We start from the raw sequence: 23735 nt of genomic DNA, 5'->3' as shown, positions 1-23735 counted from the left end.
TTGTCCCTCCCCCCGGTCCATGTGTAAAAAGACCCTGACCGACAAAGCGACGTCCCCCACGCACACACTTGAAGGGCAGCACTGAGAACTTGTATGTTCTTGGAGAGAAACGCACAGTTCTTTCCTAGCATTATACAGATCAATAATTTTCTGTGAGCATCTGTTTTCTGAGAGGGGACTCTCTTCCCTGAAAGTAGCAACTCCTTTTCAACTGCACAGTGAATACTTGTCTGACCCAGAAGGCTTAAAATAAACCTTGCTCTCTGGTTACCAGTGAGAACATGCTCAGGTGAGACTAGCACGGCTGAACGTATTATTAAGTATTACCATTTAATGTTGTCGATGTGAATGAGTCACTGCTATTGACACTTGCCAATGGAGAGCTTAGCAGCGAGGCGGTGGAGGAACTGGGGTTTATCCTCGGAGACCGAGAGTTTCCATTCTCTCACACAGAAGGCCTTTCCCTGCCGTGGACTTAATAGCTTGTTAAATGCAAGCCTGAAAGCTGGGACTTGACACACAGTGACGGCGCTCGGTCAAACCCTTCAACTTCTTTATGAAGGGGACCTAGACCCAGGCATCCCTTTAACTTCCGGGTTTCTTCTAAGCGCTTGCTTTTGCACACAGGGTGCCAGCGTGCTCACCCGGGTCGGCCATGCTCTGTAGCACCCTCTGCTGCTTCTTTCTGGAGAAGACACAGCTGTGCTTTTCAGCGTAGGATCCCTTGCCTCCCCATCACTCTGTCTTCAGCTGGTCTGTGAGAACAGCCAATTCTTCATTTTCAGGAAACCTTGAGTTCTCCACCCTTTTCCCCCAAACCATGAGCTTAACCATCTACCCATTCCCCTGGGGGGATGTTACACACCAGAATGATGAGTTCATTAATTTTTCCTACCAATATATAGTGTGGAGAGATATTGGGGAAGCCAGTTAGGGCTGGTAATTCCTTGGTTCTTATTTGTAAGCACTCATATGAGCCTAAACTTTTGGGACCCAGCTAATAACCTAAGGAATGAATGGAATTTCAAATATATTCATCAGTCCATTAAATAGAAATATATTGAGAATAGATTAGAATATAGGGATGTTTATGTGACTCATGCTTCTTTCTCCAAGAATCATAAAATCTAGGCTTTGGAAGAATTCACCTTATTTTTTAATTCTCCCTAATCCCATTTCATGGTTATGATAATTCTTATTAGGTTAAGGCTATTAATCCTATTCTACAACTGGTCATGCAGCTGATGCACTTAGAAAGGGGCTTCTAACCCAGACTTGACTCTATTCTTCACATGGCTTCTCCTTTTGGAAGTAAGAGCTTGTGTTGGTCCAGTCACACACTCGTGTTTGTTTCTCCTTGTGGCCAGTCTCACACATTTGTGAGATAGCCAGTAGAGTTTAAGAAGACAGCCTATACTTGAATGATGATGATAAAATCTAACTTCAGATGAGTGATCTAGTCATAATTATTGATGCTCCTCATCAACCTCACAGACTCAACACATTTTGAAGGGACTTTATAAGGTGTCATTCAATGTACAACATCTCTGACATATGGTCACTAACTTTCTATTGGGACACTTCTAGTGACAATGGGCTCCATACCTCAGAAGGCAGCCTTTCCATTTTTTTGGACAAAATACAAGAATCACCCTCTCACGGTGAAGAACCCTATTCCAACTTCTTTAACACACCTCACTTACAGAGTTGATAAGCTCAGCCATAGATTCAGAAGTGGGAGATGTTTTGGGAGTGATGTGCTTAGGATGGGTCTTGCTTGAGCTCCACCTGACCCAGAAGTCTCTGTCTACTGCAGCAAAGAGATGTGTGACCAGCAGAATGCCTTTACCATGTGTCCCCTTTGTGACAAGTCCTGTGATTACTGGAACCTCAGCTCAGCCTGTGGTACGGCACGAGCCAGCCACCTGTTTGACAACCCTGCCACTGTCTTCTTCTCCATCTTCATGGCTCTCTGGGGTAAGTGGTCGTCATGAGGCTTGCTTATATGGGTGGTACCTTTAAGTGAGTTTAGTGACCAAGCTCTAAAGCCAATATCCTTTGGTTTCCTTCCTTTAGTATTTAGTCCTTCTGTCTCAAGAAGTATTTTAGGGATAGTAGATTTCTCCCTTTACTCTCATATCTGTGAATAGAACTAGGAGTATCCTCCATGGCTTTATGTATTTTTTAAAAAGATATAGTGAAGTTAATCTTGTATTAATATTGTGTATGATTTATTCAGAATTTGAACCAGTGCATGTTTTGAAAACCCATAGCACAGCCATACGACAGGTAAAGTCATTGATATCATCCAGTATAATGCTCAGAGTGGTGGGGTGACTGCCATGGTCACAGACTTAGCTGGTGGTAAAGGTGGGTCCAAACCTGGTCTCATGACTCCAGGTTCAGTGCAATTTCCAGGACATCATGAGTGTAGACTATAGACATATTACTTAATGCCAGAGTGGTGTTCTCAATATTCCCACTACAGGGATTTGTGAAGGAAAGAACAAATAGTTCCTTCATTTTACTCCTCCTCCCTTACCCCCAGAGTATCAGGGTAATAAACTTTCTCTGGGCCATAGCCATCTGACCACACACACCACACACAGACACACACACAGACACACACACACTTCTATTCTCACAAACTGGAATAACAACCCCATGGTAACTGAAGATTTCCAAGAAGACACACCCACGTGTATTAAAAAAAAAAGGACCAAGCCAACATATTTCAACTCATCTTGAATAGCCACCTGCTTTTTACTTATCGCTGGATGTGCAGGCTCTTAGCTTTCTGATTGGATCACAGAGCAGCAGGGCCACGATCTTGCTGCAGAAGCTTCTTCATTTATCACTGACTCCGTGGGGCCTGGAGGACGTCAGGATGGGACTGTGAGTCACACACCCCCGAAAGTCTGAGGAGGAGAGGAGGAGAGGTCTGTTCTCAACAGTGCTGGGAGAACTGAATGCAGCCTTCCTCCCTTCCCTGTGGGGACCTCTGCTTGGGTGGAGATAGAACCAGGCTGGAAAGATTTCCATATGACTAGGCTACCAAGGAAAATTGCCAGGGGACACTCTATTCTCTATTCTTAGGGAGAATAGTCACTACCAGGGGACACATGAACAGTGGTCAGCCCAAAAAAGTAGGGTCAGGGAGTAGGAAGAAATGGCACTTGTGACCATACACATATAGCTCTGGAATTGTTCTCAGGAAGGGTCAGGAGAACAGACTGCAGTTGAAGCTTGTTGCCTGGGAAGTCATGGGCAGCTCTGTCTCCTGGTCAAGCAGGGGAATCTTGTAATTACCCCCAAATCCAGTTGAACTGATCTGGAACCTGGAATACGCATTCATTGTTTGATATATTGCAACCATAATTCCCATTAATTTGTCTTGCAGATATTACCATAATTGAGTAGCTGAAGCTTAATAACAGTGGGTCCTTGATCCCTTAAGAACTTTCCTGGGATGAATAATTCCTTGTTGCAGAGAAACTTGGTTTTCAATTGTACTTTCCCACTTTCAAGCCCCAACAACTGCCTCTTCTCTTTCCTCAAGAGCTGTGATGGGCAGATGCTTCCCACCCCTTCTGAGATAGCAATGATTAACTCCCCCCACCTCTGGCTCCTCTCTCTTCCTCTTGTAGTCCTGCAAGAAAAGAAAGAGGGTGGGATTATGTCAGAGCTTCCTGGCTTAGGGTAGGGTTTGGTTTTGTTTTTTTAACAGCCTTGCTGTGTTTTATGTGATCATGTATTCAGTTACAGCAGCCAAGAGCCCCTGGGCATGATTGCCTACAAATTACAATTAAAAATGATAGCAATGCCTCTCATTACCATGATTGTTATGATCAGTGGTGCTGTGCTGGGTGGGCCTGGGCCAGGGCCCAAGCCTGTCAGGCGTAAGGCTGGGAAGAAGAAGTGGTCCTCAGAGAGATTCAGGCTGTTGGTGGAGTGGGAGTGGGGGTGGCCGAGACAGGCACCGCGTGGAGGGCACTGGTCAGCAGGACCTGGTCTGTTGGAGTCTTCAGGCCCAGCTCCCCTGTGGTTCTGGCCTCAGACCCCAGGGAACTTTGGAAGAAGAGTAAAGCCCTATTGAAAAGGGAAGTGCAAGGCCGGGTTTCTGGGCTCTTTTCTGAACAGAGGTTAAGGACACTGACTAGGGGGCAGGTAGTCCTAAAGGTGTGTCTCAGTTCTGCCCTTACCAGCTGTGGATACCAACAAGTCAGTATGAATCTAGCTCAGTGTCACTAAAGTCAATACTCTTAACCAAGGTGCCATATAACCTGGGGCATGGTTCTTAACCTTTGAGCGTCACTGTCCTCATATGTAAAAAGGGTGAAGCAATACCTACCCCATAGTGTTCTTGTGACAAGTGAATGAGATATGTGTGCAAAGCACTTAGCATAGTGCCTGGCACATAATACGCACGAGGAACTGTGAGCTGCTCTTCATCGTTATGGTGGTCCTCCCTTGTCCTCATGACTCCTCTTCAGTGACTCTTGGGTGTCTCATCTGTTCCCACAGTCTGACTTCTCTCCTTCATGGAGACCACGGTTGGGAAGCACTCCAAGCCCTGCTGTATGCAGAGCCCTCCTCAGGCTCTGAGAGGAGCATAGGAAGAGGAGGGACGGCCCCCTTGTTCTCAGAGCATCCCTAGGCCAATGCTGGTGTTGGGAGGTCAGCACGCCCTCATATGGAAAAGCTTTAAACCGAAGGGAGCAAGCGCACAAATTAGTGCACTTTAATGTAGTGTCAAATAAAAGAGATGTAGTTTTAAGTAACTGCATATTCAGCCGGTCTGTAGGTATTTGTTAAGCTCAGTTCTGTGCTGTGTCCGAGGTAGACAGAGACAGCTAAGAGCGGAGGAGGAGTTTGTCTTCCTGTTTCTACCACGCTGGCAGCCAACAGTCCAGTGCAGCATGCAGTGAAGGACAGCCCGGCCCTCACCAGGTGTGGTGTAGAGGTATAGGGGTGGCCTCTGGGTGTGTCACATCTCTTCCCTTTCCAGGGCGCCAGGCCACAAAGGAGTGTGGAGGAGAGGGTGCCCGTGAGCCTGAGCTTATGAAAGAGATGGGACTTGAGCTGGTCAGGAACAGATGAGGGTAGCATAAGAGAGGGGGACAATTTGCACAAGTTGGGGATGAAGAGGACAGTGAGGAGATGAAGTCAGCAGCAATGCCAGTGTGAGGTGTGTGTTGACAGATGGTGAGAATAGATTTAGACAGATGGGTCTGGCTAGATATGCAAAGTCCCAATAGCCAGAGAGAACTTAGACCATAAGAAGCCACTGAAAGTTTAGGCGGGGGGGTATTGGTATCCTCCTGTCCCCACAGCTTCTTCACTGCCCAGATCTCATTGTTCTTCAAGACTCAGCTCAGACGTCTTCTCTAGCAGCTAGCACTCCCTCTTCTGCATGGCCACAGCTTTTTAGCTGTGTCCTTCTTAAGGCCCCCGTCACTTTATGCCTTGGATTGTAGTTGTTTGCTATCTCTCCTCATGGACTATAAACAACTTGAGAGCAGAATCCACATCAGAGTCACCTAATCTCTTTCATGATGTCTAGAACAGAGTTTTGTATATTGCAGATACCTTAGTCAGGCTTAGTGTTGTTGCAGGATTAGAAATTCATTCAAGCTTGCTCAAATAACAAGATATTTATTGTAAGAAAGAAAGAAGCAAGCTCATGGATACAAGAAATGAAATATAGCCAGGCCTCTGGGGAACTGGAGCTGGAGAAGCTGTCAGAGAAATCATATCCTTTTCTTCTTTCAAGGGCTGCATGGTTTGTCCCATTTCTGCTTCTCTTTGTATCTCTTAGTTTCAATTTTCAAAAGAGAGTGTCTGACTGGTCCATCAGCAGGTTGTGGATTAGATGGTCAATCCTGGTATAGCAAGCCATGGCTATAGAGTAGAGGGTGTCAGTTCTTTCTGGAGCATGTTGGGCTGGTCCTTCAAGGGGCTGTGGTTGGAGCAAGCAAACTGACCAATGTGTAGATATGGTAGGCATTCAACCAGTATTTGCTAAACAAATGCAAGAAAGAATGAATGCCACTTAAGAGAGATTAGTCTATCAGCTGCATGCAGGCTGGGTTGGAAGGCTGAGACTCCAGACTCAGGAAGACTACTAGGAGACTGCTACCTAACCTCAGAAAGATGATTAGTGCCCAGAAAAGGGAAGTGGTGCTGGGGACAGAAAGAAAGATGGGAAAAAAGTGGGAGTGCTAAGGAAGGTGCGAGAAGAAAGAATGTATGTATAGGGAAGATGAGGTTTGTCAAAAAAGACTACAAACCCTTCCATTCTTATTTTCTTCATCCTTCCTTCATTTCTTGAGATCAGGGTTTACTCTCTTCTCAAAACCTAGAAGTGGGGAAAAGTGTGTGTGTGTATGTGTGTGTGTGTGTGTGTGTTTCTCTCTCTCTCTTTAAATATATCTGTTGGGCTCTCATGGATGTGGAATGTTTTGAGCAATTCCAGCTAGAAGTAGGAGAAAGGAGGAAGGGAATAAATGCTTTAAGGAAAGTCCTTAAAATTTGAAATCTATAAGTTTACCCTCCACCTCCATTGGTGAACCCAAAGGGTACTCAAAATCTAGTCTTCAAAATTAATAGTAATTTTTCTTTCTTTTTAAGCTACCATGTTTCTCGAAAACTGGAAGAGATTACAGATGCGACTGGGTTACTTCTGGGACCTGACTGGTATAGAAGAGGAACAAGTGAGTTCTCTTGCATACTTCTCTGGGTCCTTGCTTTGCTTTGACCCTGGAAATAGATTGTCTTGAGTGAGATAACCAAATACATTTGCTATCACATCAGCCAGTCATTGGCTGAGTCTCACTGTGGCTGCTTTTCTAGCTTGGCTCCATGGGCTGAGTCATGGTTGATGTGCACCAAAGCCAAGAGTTCAATTCCCCTCTCTTCTCTTGAGTTGTAAGATATTAGACCTGATCAGTGGCCAGATGTCCTAGTGACGCTTTCTTAAAAAAGAGATGGCATCAGAGGCAAGTTTTGTGGTAGCCTTGAGATTTAACTCAATATTCTTCTATTTCCTGCCGCACTGGTACTAGTGGACATGAAGCCAGAGAATAGGAATCACTCCCATGTGACCCAGAGCATGGATATGTCAGAATGCTTCTCTGAGCCTACTGAGGGTCAAGGGAGAGGCATGGGTGCCAGATGCCGGTTGCCTTTGATGCCGACAGAAGAAGAAAGAACCACTAAAGCACTACAGTGTAAGCCAGTACAGCATGTGTGAAACTGGAGCATGAGCTAAGGGCAGAGGGTAGGTTCTTCTAGAGTCTAGTTTTATGGACAGACGATGTTCAAAAGATGAAAGCAAATCAGCCTCCCCCCTGTGCTCTTTTGAGAACTAGGGCTCCAGTCTCAATGTCGGCAAGTTGACAATGAGTAGTGTGTGCCTGGTTGCTCACAGATGTCTCTTCCTACGTGCTACCATTGACTGAACAGCAAATGTGAATATCAATAGGTACTCCAGTATTGTGGACATCATCGATGAGGTGCTGGGGGTAGTATCTGGAAGGACCAGGAGGCACTTCCAGTTGCCTGAGCACCCATTTGCAAAGGCTGGCCACAGACATTATGGTGGCTACATGGAGAGCAGACCTTTTCTGTACTCCTACAGTAATCGTTGTGCCTTGCCAGGGTGTTATGGCCCTGATGTTTTATGACCAAGCAAGTGAGATTCCCAATTTAGTCTTGTTCTCAAGCCTATGTGACTGCCTGTGTCTCTGGTGTGACATCACTTCTTCTCCTGAATGCCCTAGTTAGTCAGCTTGCCTTGAGCAGATGGGCATTCCATCACCATGTCTTGAGTACCGGCCCTCACTCTACTCTAGTCATCTGCATTGAGTATGTGCCCAGAGACTAACAGCATCATGGATTCTGTGGCAAATGAGTGAATGTACATATGGATTCTGCCTTCGTAGGGGATACAAATTAGTTAGGAAGATAAGCAACAGAATAATAAAGGCAATCACATTTCTTGAGGAAAAATGCCCAAACTAGTGCTTCCAGCAGAAAGAGCTGTAGAAACTGGACTGTGTGGATGATCTGGTTAAGACATTTTTGTCCTGTTGGCTCCATTTGATTCAAGAGAGAGAGAGAAAGAGGAAGGAGGAAGGAGCCAAGGGGAAGAAGGAAGGAGGAAGAAGAGAAGGGAAAGGAAGGGAGGGAAAGGGAAGAGAGTCGTGGCTGGGTATGGTGAAGTGGGTGGGGGTACAGCTCCTACTCTCCTAATGCAGGGCCAGATTGACTCCAGAGAAGAGAATAAGAAAGCTCCTGGCATCCAAGCCTGCATGGGGCCAGAGAGAAGCTAAGTGCATCTGCTAAGCAGAGTTGAGGAAGCCAGCAAATCTCTCTGTTACAGAGGAAGTATAAACACGCTCTCACAGAGAAAAGCGTCCATGATGCCTTGAAATCTCAGTCTCATGCCCCTGGCAGGAGGGGGATTATAATCCATTTTCTTTCTGTAGCCACGTTTCCTGTTTTCTGTTTAACTCAACGAGCTGTGGTAACTTCATGGGAGGTACTTGATTTGAGGAACTCATGTGCAGGCTGAGAGAGGTCTGGCCGAGACTGGGCTTACCCATGGCGCAAGGAGACGTTCCTGATAGGCTCTCTGTGTGAGGTTCCTGCAAGGCTGGTCAGTTCTACAGTGTGGTTGGTGTGCCTTGTGTGTGCAAGCCCAGGGCCAGGTGTGGTTGAGAGGAAGGGAGGACAGCCTTGTTCTTTCCTTTAACGTATTTATATTTTGGACCAGGATATCAAACTCTTAAAATTCAGTTCAATCTGAACATATGCATTAAGCACCTACTATGTGCCTGGTTTCAGTATGGAATATGGAACCACCTCAGGTGTAGTCTCTGATCTCCAAAGGGTCACGCACCTCTAGGGTGCTGTCTGGCTTCTAAATATTTAGAATACAATAGTGAGCATGTGAGAGAAATTCCTTCTGGCTAATGCAGGAAGAAGAAATGGCTTTTAAAATGGCAGCAGGGGGAAGAATGGGCACCCGCAGGGAGGAAACAGCAAGCAGAAACCTTGATCCGGAGAAGCTGGGGGTGTGGGTCAGAACCTCTGAGATGTCTGGAAAGTCTAGTTGGCTGCAGGGGATGGGTTGGGATGCAGTGGGGAACAAAACAGCAAACACAGGCTGGTGGCCAGGTCAGGGGGCTGCTGATTGCCGGTCTGTGTCTCCTGTTGGTCACGGGAAGGCGTGGAGGGCAAGACGGGAAGGTATTCCTGACTTGTACAAGCGTCCCAGGACTTACATGCGGTGTCGTGGGCAGGTTCAACCTACATTCCATTGAGGAGCGAGAGGATGGCAGATACTACTTGGGTGCTGGGAAGAGGCGGGCAGGAGTGCTTGAAGTCTACGATTAGAAGTTTTTCTGTTTTGACCGGACACCATCTCCGGGTATCAGGAATGTCAGGAATACTCCTGTGGCCAGCTGTCTGTAACCCTAAGACATTTTTCCTCCCTGTGGTCTTCACTAGGAAACACTTACTTCCTTAGGGGGAAGGAGAGCGCTGGCTCACACAGAGACTGAAGCCCATTCACCCTCTGTTCCTCCCACCTGTGGTGTCCCTAACATTGCAGTCCAGGAGGGGTGGAACAAGCAGCGTGGTCCAAGTCCAGGTTGCAAACCAAGGAGAAGTGCAAGGAGACAGGAGACTGCCTTCTTACCAGGGCAAGGACAGGAGTGAAGAACCAAACCTGAGAGCCAGGCTCCGGGGTCAGTGCCCCTGCCTGCTGGCCCTCCGAGTGGAACCAGCTGGGACACTGCAGAGGGACTCAGTGAAAGACGCCTTGGATCCTGTTTGTGCATGTTGAAGGAAGGCATGCCAAACCTCAAGCCTTTTCCTCTGAAGTGGGCCTCTCTTGCCTGATTAGCTTCTGTCAGGCCCCAGGTGTTCCTGGGAGCTCTTAGAGAGTGTGGCCTTATTTGAACACAGATGCCCTTCCCTCCATCTCTCTGCCACCCCTCGTCTAACACATCAAGCTTTAGATATCCTTAATGGCTTCCCATCACATAAGAACCGAAATCCTCGGCATACCTATCTGACCTCTGCACGTGTCATTCTCCGCCTTGCCCGGACCTTCCAGCCACATAGGCCTTCCTTCTCTCCCAAGCTCATTCCAGTCTTTGCATTGGCTTTTCCCTCTGCTTAGGATGCTCCAATCTCTACATGGCCTTTTCTTTCTTGGCTTTTTCATCCCAACCAAAACACTACCCTCCTCAGATTGGCCTTCCCTGAATCTTTATTCTGGAGCAGCCGTCCTGATTTATATCTTCTGTTGTTCTTATCCCCATCTGCTAGTTTCTTGTGTCTTTGTTTGCTTACTGTCACCTTCCTCCACTTGAAGGTAAGCTCCATGAGAAGAGGGACCTTGTGCTGTAGCCTCAGAGCCTGGAAAAGAGCTCAGAGTCCAGCAGGTGCTTGATAAGTCTGTCGAATGGATCTCTGGATTTACCTCTTTAGATCAGTGAAGGCTGGTCCTGAGCAGGCCACGGTCCTTCTTTCAGCCCAGCTCCTGAGGCAACCAACCTGGTGGAAGTGGCTTTGGGAAATATTTCCCGGAGTCTTGGTGGGAGGGGTTATGTATTTGTGATGATTTGGCATCAGACCTCTCAGCCAGGGAAGCCATGTTTGGGGAGCATCAGGAATAAGGATGACCTGCCCATGGCTGAGTCGGGTGAGTGTGTTGGAGCAACCCTCACAGCGTCTAGATTCTGCTTTGGCCAGGAGCTTAGTTGTCTAGTTCCCTGCCTTTGGGGAATTCTGTAACCTCACCGGACCTTCCTGGCGGCAGACAGGGAGATCTTTGTCTGACCTGCTTCAGCTGGAATGTTAGAGCAGCCTAAGACTCTACTTTGAGAGTCTGGACTCCTGTCTCTGTGTCAAGAATGCTCTGCGGGTTCTAAACATGTGATGGGGGTCGGAACTGGGGCCCAGTGTAGGTGCGGTCGGCCTCAGCCACAACTAGAAGGGTGTGAAGACACTCCTCTGTGTGATGTCGTGGTGTGTCTTTGGAAAGCCAGAGGTGGGTCAGGAGCATCCTGCCACTCAGCTGGGAAGGTTCTTCAGCCCCTTTGCAGCGTATGAAAGGGTAGAAGCTCCTCCAGCTGGAAGTGGTTTAGAACCCACATTATGGTACTCACCCAAAAGGTACGATTATTGTTTTTTAATTAAAATCTTCCTTTGGAATACTATAGAAGAAAAGCAACCAAATTTCTGAGGCCATGGAGGAAAATTTCAAACCACATTTCTCAAAGGATTCCTGCCGGACATTAACTGTTGGAGGCAAAAGGAGTTTTGTGGGAAATGATGGGTTAAGAAAATTAAGCAAGTGTCTTTACACTTTTTTATTGTGGCTCTCAGGTGATACATTATGTGGTATTTTCCAATCTTTAGACCGTGGAATCCTTTTTTAGCTAAAACTCGCTTGGCACACACATTAGGAAATGCTGTACTGGAGAGTGGATGAAGGTGAGAGACAAAATCAAATGAACTTCACAAGCTTTTAAAGATTTCTGGACGCTCCATATGGTGCTAATTACTGTGAGAAACACAGAATAATACAGACCAGGTAGCAAATCTTCGTATGAGGATAAAACGACTCTCACATGCAAAACAGCTAAGAAATAATAAAAGAAAAATATGCAATCAGGAACTACGCATGGTGTAAGCTACAAAACTCTCAGATATCCGAGAAGGAGGAGACCCCACCAGGTGGTTTGCCGCAGTGAGAAGGCTTCCTGGAAGGAGTGGGACTGCTGCATCCTTGGAGACTGGGGGATGAGGGGGGGCCGTAAAAACGCTGGAATAGCATCACCTCCTGTCACACTGGTTGTGTTTATTAGTCAAGTGCATAGTTTCTTCTCTCCAACATCACGGTGTGTTTTGGGAAAGCCAGAGACAGGTCAGGAGCCTAGTGGCTTTTGGAATCTCTGGCTTATGAGCAGCAATTAGGAAATGTGTGTTCCCTGAGTCCACTGTGAGCCGGCACCTGAATCCCTGCCTCAGAGTTATCAGTAAACGATGCAGGACCGTGAAGTCCTTACATCTGTAGGTATTCGTCCTTGGAAAGTACGGGGAAGACCTGCCAATAAGGCCAGGTGTACGTTGTTAAATTCTCTTTGAAGTAAGTCATGCGTCTTCCCGGTCGGCATCTGCATGGATTTGACTGTGGTCTTCTTGATTAGTTAGGTGCTCTTTTCCATGCCTGGTGACTCACTGTTCAGGTCTGTATTCCTGAATGGCCCAGTGACGTCTCTTGAGCATTGGTGGACGTGCCAATAAGTTATTCACCTAGACGGTATAGGAAACAGGTCCAGGCAAGTGAGTTTTAAGATTCCCTATGGCCACCTTTAACTTTGATGTTTATTGGTCACCATTTTAGCTTGCAGAATAGTGGAGCAGGGAAGAAGTTTTGTCATTGCCTTAACTCCCAGCTGTGGGGCACATCTGTTTCTCCAGCTGGGATTTGGCTCATTGAAACTTAAAGTTTGAGGTATGAGGATAGTTGCTGGGATGACCAGATGCATCCCTCTGCCTTTGATCAAACTGCTATGCAAAGTGTGTGGCTTCTCTTTGTATCAGCTGCCCAGTTAACATGTCCTCTTTCCTTTCTCAACACTGGCGCCATCCCCAGGAACGTGCCCAGGTTTGGTTTTCAGTGTGGTAACAATTGTTGAGAGTCCCCCCCTCTCTCCCTTAGATTGTGTTCTTGGTCTAGACTCCTTGTGATTGTGTGTGGTGTGGCTGTTCACATCCAGTAGCATCTGATCCTAAGTCCTGACTTTACTGTACTTGTGGTGTCTGGTCATAACCCACAGGCCAAGGTCCCTCTTCTGTCTATTTACTAACCACTCTTTGACGCTTGGGTTTTAGGAACACTCCCGGCCTGAGTATGAAACCAAAGTTCGAGAGAAAATGCTAAAGGAAAGTGACAAGTCAGTTGTCCAGAAACTGGGAGCCAATACGACTGAGAGTGAGGATGAGGTAAGATGCTGGTGCTTGTTGCTCACTGTCTGTTTATTTCTTAAGATCCTGTCGTCATTTCGTTTGAAACGCCTTTGTGGGCAGAGCCTGGGTTGTCAGAAGAGGTTGACACGGGTGGGACAGGATGGAATGAGAGCGTGACATCTGTCATTGTTCTGCAAGAAGGGCTCATGGGTAGCAGGCTTTTGCCATGACTCAATTTGTGTCTTTTTCATGGGTAGTAGTGTCTGGACAAAATGGGAGAGAAGATTGGAGAAGAAGAAAACAGTTTCAGGCCTGGTTCCTCCAGACTCTGTTACCTGAATATCTAATAATAATAACCACCACCCCCAGACCAGCCTGCACAATGGCAGCTGACCCTATGGAATGCCTGCTCTGGGCGAGGCACTGTTCTACATGCATTACGTTATTTTATTCTCACAATAAATTTATGAGGCTGGCACTATTGTTATGTAAATTAAAACTAATGAAAAAAGTTATGTCCCTAGATTAAGTCATTTGCCAGAGGTCACCCAGCTAGTCAATGGTGGGTGGATCTGGGATTCCAACCCAGGTCTGTCTCTGACAGTCTGTGCACCTAACCTCTATGCGATGCTGGCCTTCAAGAGCAATGGGGATGTCAAAGGATAAAGCAAGAAGTGGTTCTCAGGGCCAGCAGAGGCAAATCCACGCCTGCCTTTGCCTGAGATCCTCATCCAATGTTCCTTACATTTCATCTTATCTGGGTGGGCCTCCAAAAGCAGGAACGTGATGGTGAACATGTCTTCTGAGTCATATTTCTGAGTTTGATGGTGGCATTCAGACATTGAAATAGAGCTTCAGAATCTGTGCTGTGATCCATAAATCCTCAGTGAGAGTGTGAGTCGGGGTGTGTGGGGGGCTTCTCCTTGGCAGCGCCTGTCTCCTCCGAGTGCCACCCTTCTTTGAAACCAAGAGAGTGTGTATGTGTGTTTGTGTCTTTCCTAATCTGATTCCTGAAAAAAAGTCAACATGATTGAAAATCTGTTGTTTTTACATGTGTCTTTTCCCCATCTTGGATTTGAATTCAAATTTCATTTAATTTTACATTCTTTAAGTTGGAACCATTCACATTAACATGCAAATTTATTCAAGCACCAAAACAGAATGAAGTGGTGTTTTTGAGCCCAGAACACTGGCTTTTTTTTTTTTTTTTAAGAAAACATGACTTAAACAGAAGAGAAAGAGGGTGGACCTCTGAGTTATTTTTTTCCTAGATGAAAATTTAAGTCCAAGACCACCAATTATTCGGGGAAACAATGAATTCATTCTTAGGAAAGACTAATCACCACCACCACCCTCGTCAGAGAGTGAGCGTCTGTGTTCTGTTAGCTTCGGCAACTCCATGCAACTTTCTTTCTCCACCCTAGAGCAATACACAATGGATAATTTTATGGAAATCACATGTAACTTTTATTGACCTCTGACTCATTTAATTTTAATTCCATAGACGGGAATGCCAAGGAGCTGGAATTGCGTACATTGAGGCTGTGGTTCTGATATAAACATTGCCTGAATATATATGCGTGATGGGTCAGATAACTTTCAGGAACCATGAATAATTGAAAAACATCTGAATGCATTATGAATGATACATATGTTTATGTTCAACATCTATTTTCGTTACGCTGTCGAGAATGCAAAGCTCAAAGCATCTAATACCTCATGGGCACTCGGGGGGAAAATGACCCTCACAAATGAGCAGTGCAAGATAAAAATGGGCCCAAATTTGATTGTCAGCATCCTTCTTGTGTTCCCTTGGTTCTGTTAGGATCGTAAATGCTTCTGTTCTTGCAGTACATCTAGCCAAAGGTCGGAGAGGAAGGAGGAGTGCAGGCTGCTGTGCGGTGGGAGGGACGCTGCTCTCGCCTGCAGGAGGAGTTGAGGTCAATACCCACTGCATACCATGGCCCGGGGGCACCATCATGTGTGGCATATTTAGGAAAGGCACCTTCTTTTGAGGAATAGACAGGGAATAGGAATCTAAGTCTAGCTGAGGGTCTTGGATATGCTTCTTTCATTCCAGAGGATCACCTTGGCTCTGCCTTCATTGTGACCCTGAGGGTGCATATCCTCACCTCTTCTTACTTTCTTTCCTTTTGAATGAAAACAGCTACCATTTATTGAGGTCTAGAATGCTGTAGGAACTTGATAAAGACCAGGGAGCTAGTTGTGGGGGAGCTGGTAATCAAACTCAACTCTGCCTGATCCTCAAGGCCCATTGATTTTTTTAAATTTAAAAAGATATCAAGTCCATTTTTAACGTCTTTATTGAGATTTCATTCTCATACCAAAAAATTCAAGTATACAATTGAATGAATTTTAGTATATTCACAGATTTGTGCATTCTCACAATCTAAGTTTAAAGTATTTTTTTTCACTCCTCCAAAAAACTCTGTACCCAATAGTTACCAAGCTCTGGGAAACAACTAATCTACTTTCTGTCTCTATAGATTTGCCTATTCTAGAGTTTCATGTAAATGCAATCATGTAAAATGTGGCCTTTAGCTTCCTTCACTTAGCAAAATGTTTTTATGATTCATCCATATTGTAGCTTTATCAGCACCTCATTCTTTTCTATTGCCAAAATAATATTCCACTTTTTTGGATGTACCTCATTTTATTTATCCATCTGTCAGTTGATGAACATTTGAATGCTTTCCATATCTTGGCTATTATGAATAATGCTGCTCTTAACATTTGGGTATAAGGTTTCGTGTGGATGTATGTTTTCGTTTCTCTTGAATATATAGCTAAGAGTGGAATTATTGGGTCATGTGGCAACTGTATGTTTAACATTTTGAAGAACTGCTCTACTATTTTCCAAAGTGAGTGCACCATTTTACATTCCAGCCAGCAATGTATGAGAACTCCAGTTTCTCCACATCCTTCCCAACACTTGTTATTATCTATCTTTCTTATTTTATCCATCCTAGTTGTGTGAAGTGGTATTTAATTGTGATTTTAATCAGTATTTCCTTAATGACTAATTTTGTTGAGCATCTTTTCATGTGCTTATTGGCCATTTGTATGTCTTCTTTGGAAAAATGTCTATTCAAATCCTTTGCTCATTTTTAAAATTGGGTTGTATTTTTCTTATTGTGCTGTAAGATTTATTTACACAATCTGGGCACCAATCCCCTATCAGATGAAATGATTTGCGGATATTTTCTTCCATCCTATGGATTGTCTTTTCATTTAATTGATGATACAATTTGAAGCACAAAAGATTTTGATGTAGTTCAATAGATCTATTTTTCGTTTTGTTGCTTGTGCTTTGTGTCATATCTAAGAAACCATTGCCTAATTCAGTGTTTAGAGATATATTCCTAGGTATTCTTCTAAAATTTTATGGTGTTAGCTCTTACATGTAGGTCTATGATTCATTTGGAGTTAATTTTTGTGTTTGATGTAAGTTAAAGTCAAATTCACTTTTTGCATGTGCATATTCAGTTGTGCCAGCACCATTTGTTGAAAAGACTATTTTCCCCATTGAATTATCTTGAGACCATCATCAAAAATCAATTTACCATGAATGTAAGAGTTCCTTTCTGGACACTCAATTCTATTCCACTAATCTGGATCACTGTCCTTATGCCGGTACCACATTGTCTTGATTACTGCACCCACCTGTGTAGTAAGTTTTGACATTGGGAATGTGACTCTGACTTTGTTCTTCTTTTTCAAAATTCTTTTGACAATTCTGGATGCCATGCATTTCTGTATAAATTTCCTGCTCAGCTTGTCAATTTCTGCAAAAAGAAAAAAAAGCAAGTTGGGTTTTTGATAGAGATTGAGTTGAATTTGTAGATTAATTCAGAAAGTATTGCCATCTTAACAATATTAAGTCTACTAATCTATGAACATCGTCTAGCTTTCTATTCATTTAGATCTTCTTTAATATCTTTCAACAATGTTTTATATTTTTAGTGTACAAGTCTTACATATCTTTTGCTAAATTTGTTTATAACTATTTTATTCTTTTTGATGCTATTGCCAGTGTAATTGTTTTCTTAATTTCAATTTTGGATTGTTCATTGCTAGTATATGGAAATACAATTGAATTTTGTATATTGATTTTGTATTTCACAACTTTACTGAACTCATTTATTAATTCTAATAGTTTTTAATGGATTCCCTGAGATTTTCTATTTACGAGATATGTCATTTGTGACTAGAGATAGTTTTACTCCTTCCTTTTCTGCTCTGGATGTATTTTATTTCTCTCTCTCTCTTTTGGCCTAATTGGTCTGACTAGAGTCTCTTGTACAATGTTGAATAGAAGTGATGAGAACAGACATCCTTGTATTGTTCTTGATCTTAGGAGAAAAAAATTTAATCTTTCACTATTAAGTATGATGTTAGCTGTGGCCCATTGCTTTTTAACTCTCTCTATTAAGCTTCCTTGAGAACAGTTCACCACATCAACATGATACTGATCTGAAATGAAATGTTCTCTACTGTAATGAGGTGATAACCACATGAGCATATGGGGGAGGGGCAATGGGCCCAAAGTTTGGCAGGCTTGTGGTGCTTTCACCAGGTAACTGAGCCCATCTCTGGGTCTCTTCTGCTTCAGCTATCAATGGGGAGATTGGATTATAGCCGTTGTGGTTCTGAGAGTCAGTGATTTTCTCTGCTGGTGTGAGAGATGATGTTTGTTGTTAGCCCACAACTTTGGCAGGTAGACTGTCCCTTATTTATCTTAGATGGTGGTAATTTGGCTATTCTTAAATCTATGCTTATGATTTTTAAGGATGTGGGCATCGTGAGGATGGTAATAACGATAAAATTATAAGAAGTATTTATGGAGTGTTCACTGTGTTCAATGCTTTATTTCATTTAAGTCTCAAAACCATTATTATCTCCACTTTATAGATGAGAAAACTCAGGCTTAGAGAAATAAGTAACTTGCTCAATGCTAATATGTGGCAGAGCTGGAGCATGAACCAGGCGATCTGACTTGAGAACAATGGTCTTCACCACTAGCTCCTCTGTGCACCGCTATTCACTTGATGAACGCTTCTCACCATGTGGTCCTCTGTCTCTCAGATGCTCTCTTCCAACAGACTCTCAAACACTCCTAGAAAGTCATGCTTAGTTCTCTTTCTTATACAAAAGGCAGGAAGGACTATGGTATTCATTGGAAAGATGAGTACAAGACAAATTTGCTACCCCACTTTTTCTTTAGTGGTTTTGTATAAATTTTGGTGGAGTGATGCTCTATTTCCAGTGAGGACAACAGTGAGTAGAGTTAACTCAGTTTATAGCAAGACGTTCAACAGACAGTAGGGAGAATTCAGGAATATCAACACAAACATGGATTATGATTCCAATGACGAATATAGGGTCTGGAACTTTTAAGAAAAGAGTAGACTCTTTTTTTCTTTTTGCTAGATCAGTGTGAATCTTTTCTGAAATAGTCTGTTCTGGACAGATTTGGAGGTTTTCTCAAGTTTCCCTCAAGGGCATGATTTTTCTGTTTCTACAAGATGATAAAACTCTGAGTATAGACGGCAGGGTGTTTGTAGATGGCAGGGTTGGGGATCAGTCCTGATCTCTGCCTCTTGTCCCTCTCTCCTTCCACTCAGCCCCTTCTAATTCCAGCCCATAACTCCTTTTCCTTCAATAACTTTTGTATTAGTTAGCGTACAGTCAGAAAACAGAGCTCGTCCCATATAGTTCAATAGAGGGAAAATAATACAAGGAACTGATTATAAAGGTGTTAGAATTGGGGAAATTGAGGCAAACAGGGGATGGTGAGACAGCCCAGAGATTAGCAGCTGCAAGGAATTGCTATCGTTCTTAAGACTGGAAGCACAAGGAGGGAGGCAGTATGAACAGAACCCAGGATCTGGGACCACGAATGGGTGCTGGAGTCCTGCAGGAGGGACAGCCATTTCTGGAGATGCCATCTGAAGCAGATAGGGAGAGTGGAGGAGAAACACCCTGAAATTCCCCCTCCTGCCCTCCAGTCTCATATCTGTGTCCCCACTGGTCCAATCTAACCAAAAGTCAGTTGATAAGTTATTCTGGGAAATAGTGTTTTCAGGGGTCAGTGTCCTGCAACACTGAGTAGAGAAAGGGAATGGCAGAGAGTGGATCTGAGAGCAAGTGGCAAAGGACTGGCGCAAAAGTCCAGCCAGTAAGTCAGCATAACTTCAGGACCTACAAGGCACAGATCACTTAAGCCGGGTCCTTGTATCCGGGAGTTGAGAGGCTATTGGGGAACACAAATACAAATTTGGTGAAAAGCATAAGAATGCTGACCACTGATGTAATGAATGAATACGTGAATGACCAGTTGTTTAGACCATTCCTGAGCTGTTGAGGATGTTTGTGTGAGTGAGGGGATGTGCGCTAGTGGTGTGAGCACACGTGAGTGTGTGTGATGGTGTCATTGGAGTGACACAGGTGAGACCAGATATCTGAAGGCTTCAACGAGGAGGGAAAAACATTTTTTTTGTGTCAAGGAACAAAGAGCATGTAGCAAGCTGGGGAAATGGCAAATGTGAGTCTAAAAAGAATCTTCTCCTATAAAACACATCAGTAGAAGGACTTTAATACAAAATCCTGTTTAACTGGTCCCAGGAGTTTCGCTCATGGGACTTGTCACCCAAGTGTTTATCCAGTGTGGATGCAGCCACCTGGCCTCCCATCACGGACCGGTGCTGCCTGCAATGCCATACTCGATGAATGCTTGATGTGGAGCATTGAAGCTGGAGCGTGTGCCAAGAGGAGGCCGGTGGATAGATGGGTGTTAATTCACTGTTCAGTGCACCACCCTCGGGACAATTATTTCAAAAGAAAACTCATCTAAAGTTAAAGCATTGAAACATTTACAAGAGATGCCTCTGGCAGGCGCAACAAATAAACATTTGGCATAAATTATGCATAATTGTAGGGCCTTTGATGAGAAGGAGGCTGGGACAACAGCAGCAGGCGGCTCAGGACTGTCAGGGTGCAGGGGAGGAGGGGGCCCAGAGCGGGGGTGCATGGTTCTGTCTGGGCTCTCACTCTGGACCAAGGGGATATGGCCCAGCTTTCCCCAGAGGCCCTCAGCAGGTTATCAGAATGTTCTGTGGAACAGACTAAAGGGCCCTCAGTCCTCTTTTGAGGTCTATAAATGACTTAATGACCATTTCAGAGTCAAAAAAAATAATACATCGAAGTAATTCTCTCAGACTCTTCTTAGGGATTAAGAAGGTTCCTTACTGGCAAAGGGAAACAGGGAGAACAGAAAGGACTTGATTTGCCAAACAGCCACATAGTGAGGAGCTCAGGTGAGGCTTGAACCTGGGTCCACACATCTGTCAGCAGCACGTGAACTAACCACTCAGTAGTGTCAGCGTTAGGTCACACGGTGGGTGTGCTTTTCAATGTCACCGTATCGTGGTGAAGCTGGGCTTTCACTGGTTGCCGTACAACTTGCACGCAGTCATCGTGGAACAGGCAGTGAGAGCGGTCACATCCAATCTGGGTCCCAGTTCGGAGGAGCTGGACAGTGTCCAGCAGATGAACACATCCTTTTAATAAGCAATGAGGGTTGAGAATGAAATAAAATACTAGTTTTTCTTTCGATTTATATGTATTTTTCCCCCAGATGGCCACTCAGTTGTTAGGAGATAAGTACTTATTATTTAGACTTAACTACTCAGTAAATGGACCTGTTAAGTATTTCTTTTAGCCTAGGGGTGTTGTGTGAACACTGCTGAGACATTAAGGGTACTGTGGACCGAGAAAGTTCGGGAACTGCTGCGTAAAAGCCTTCCTAAGTTCTCTAGAGCTGTAGGAGTAACGCAGATAGCCAAGAGCGGAAAAGTTGACACAGATCAACAGTGAGTTTCAAAGTTGCAGGAATTTATTTGGAGATGAGGAAGTATGTGCCAGGAGGCACCATGTGGGCTGCTTTCTTCTGCAGTTGCTCTCGGGCCCCCACCGACTCCGTCCTTGGGCTGTAAAGTAGATCTGCCCCGGGGTATTCTCTCTCTGCCTCTGACTTTCTCTCTCTCTCTTTTTATCTCTCTGTCTCTGTCTCTCTGTCTCGCTACATGTGTGTATATACATTTGTGCATGTGTATGTGTGTTAGGAGTGGACTGAGGGTTTCTGATTATGGACATTCTTTTAAATCCTTGGTATTTAAAAAATAAACTTGATAGCTTCTTATCCAGAAGATTTTGCTTTACTTATGGTCTCCAGGGTGGCTTGGACTCGATAGAGAAGGATGCTAGAGAAGCATAGACTGTGTCCATAAACATCTCCCTTTGTGGGCCCTGTGAATTATTCATCCCAAGGAGAGACTCCTCGGGTGGCCCAGGCCATCAGATTGGGGGCTCTGGCCCTCTTCATCTGACAGCCCATTCTCGGCATCAGAAGTGCTGGCTAAAATAAGACCTTTTCCTCTGCTCGTTGTATACATTTCCACTGGCCTGGATCTAAATTAAGAAGTTACAAATAAGGAGAGCCCTGAGGGCTGGGCTATGGAGGAGAAGCTAGGAGAACGGGCAGCCGTGAAATGAGAGCGCGGTGGGGAAGGAGAAGCAGCGGATCAAGCCTGGAGCTAAGGCCGGGTGAATTCAGGATGGTATTTTAGACCAGACCTTCATGGAAAACACAAGGCCTAAATATGTGCAATGACTGGGGTGTTGGAACAGCGGAGTTGCTAATGGGGGCCAGCACATACCACTGGGATGTGTGATGTTTGCCACTATTGACTTGCAGTTTGAACTTTTCTTTTTTCGGTCTAAATGATTTTTCCAAATACGGTCTAAAGCATGTAAATTAAATTTGTCTTTTGCTGTCTGGGCCAAGGTCATTATTTCACTTCCATAGAATTCACTGGAAGCACACACGAGCCCTTCAAGTTCCCTTGCTCTCTTTCCCTTCAAGTGCCAGAAAATCAAAAGTGTTGGTTAGAAAAATTCCTCCAGGGTCAAAAGGTGTTCTGGCTCCCTGTGATTCTTGTGATACGATGGTCAAAAGGAGCTTTCAAAAAAAATGGGTGGAATTGCTCTTTCGCGGACTGAGAAAACAGAGGCCTCAGAATTGTGCCCTTCTAACAGTTGTTACCCCAGCTGGAAGAGGGTGCAGGATGCGCCCTCTCCACTCGGCACCGTGCTCCTGCTAGCGAGCAAGGGCTTCTCACCCGGAGCATCTGCAGCCCCATCACTGTCTTCTCCCCAGACATTACTTTCTTAACTCTCACAAAGAATAAAGAACTAAGAGGAAAAGAAAAAAGCATCCTTCCCTCACCCAGATGCAGACCCCGAGCCAGTGATTCAAGCACAGAATTTATTTGGGAGGCGGAAACCCCAGCAGTGGAGTGGGAAAGTGAGACAGAGAAGGGAAGGTGGCTGATAAGGACACGTTGTCAGTCAAGTCACTGTAGCAGTCGGCTACTGGAGCTTCATTCCGCTGGGAAATTCTGGAGCTGATCTAGAACAAGCACTTCACAGTTTTACTGCCTGAGGGGTGAGAGAGCTGGGTATACACTAGCTCCCAACAGTCACCACTGAGAGAGGTTCCATATGTGTGTGTGGTAATTCTCCTGCACTTCTGGCCTGCCTTGACATGCATGAGCAGAGAAGAAGGCTCAGGCCACTAACAAAAAAGTCTTCAGGCAGAGATAGAGATGCTGGCAGTTGGAAGTCGGACTTCTATCCTATACGGTAAGGCCCATGGAGGTTTAGGGTAGACACCAAGAGTGTGGGGTCCTAAGTCTTAAAGTGTGTCCAGTCAGAGAATCAGAAGCCCAGGAGTTCAGTAGGGGGAATCCGCACAGGGAGTTAATTAGAAAGGTGTCGGAAGAGCTGACAAGCTAAACAGGGTGGTGAAGCAGCCCAGAGAGAAGCGGCAGCAAGAGCGGGGAAACCAAGATGAGAGGTGGTGTTACCAGAGTCCAGGGCTATCTGGTGGGAACTGGAACAATGGTAGACGCTGCAAGGTAGGAGATGGGGCCACCAAGGAAAGGGCGGGCCGGCAGGTGCTGGAAATATGGAGGAGTGGCAGTCACTGCATGAAGCAGATAGAGAGAGGGGAGAAATACCCTGGATTCTCCCCTCCAGCCGCCTGCCTGTCTCCCACCAGTACCTCCCATTGGCTGAATCTAAGAAGCCAGTTAGCAAGGGAGTCTGGGAAATGTGTCTTCAGGAATCACTTTCCCTACCTTATATATTAGTGCAAAGAAAGGGCAGATCTGAGAGGGAACAGGAAAAGGATTGGCACTTGTCATAACCCTTCACCTGACGTAATCATGTCTTTCCCCTCCGACTCACAGCTCTTTCTGCCGCACGACTGTATTGGGTTTGTCGTTCCCCAAAGCAGACCCTGGGAATTTCTGAGGAATTTGCAAGGACTCCATTTTGGGAAGGGATAGGTGATAGGAGGGAGGACATATTCTGCACCCTTGTTCACCCCGACCTGAAGTCTCCGGGGGCCGTCCCTGTGTCTTTTGTTTTTCTTCTATTTAGTGGTGGAAGACCTTAGGTCCTCTGCCTTCGTCACTGGGGTTGTTGAGGAAGCCGCACATCTTAAATACACCCTTTTGTCTGTGTCCTCCTTCCTTACTCTTGCCAAGGTTTGGTTTTTGCTGTTTCAGTGAGGTAGCTTTCCTTACATTTTGAAGAATACATTTCAGAACCTGGAGCATGCTGTGTTCTTTCTCTCTCTCTCTCGAGTTATTGCCGTTTAGACA

The 23735-nt window shown here is 45.0% G+C and overlaps 1 protein-coding gene across 3 annotated transcripts in view; it reads left to right on the top strand.

Annotated features, from left to right (window-relative positions):
- ANO2 (anoctamin 2) overlaps positions 1-23735 on the top strand; it is a 334494-nt gene that overhangs the window by 168588 nt on the left and 142171 nt on the right. For all 3 annotated transcript variants that reach the window (XM_070494504.1, XM_070494502.1, XM_070494503.1), the window contains exons 12-14: positions 1817-1977; positions 6631-6713; positions 12913-13023. In XM_070494504.1, coding sequence (XP_070350605.1) covers positions 1817-1977; positions 6631-6713; positions 12913-13023 — 355 coding nt within the window. The remainder of the gene's footprint in view (positions 1-1816; positions 1978-6630; positions 6714-12912; positions 13024-23735) is intronic.

The sequence above is a fragment of the Equus asinus genome, chromosome 22, assembly GCF_041296235.1.
Source record: "Equus asinus isolate D_3611 breed Donkey chromosome 22, EquAss-T2T_v2, whole genome shotgun sequence".
NCBI classification, from domain to species: Eukaryota; Metazoa; Chordata; class Mammalia; order Perissodactyla; family Equidae; genus Equus; species Equus asinus.
This window is presented reverse-complemented; position numbering and strand designations above follow the sequence as displayed.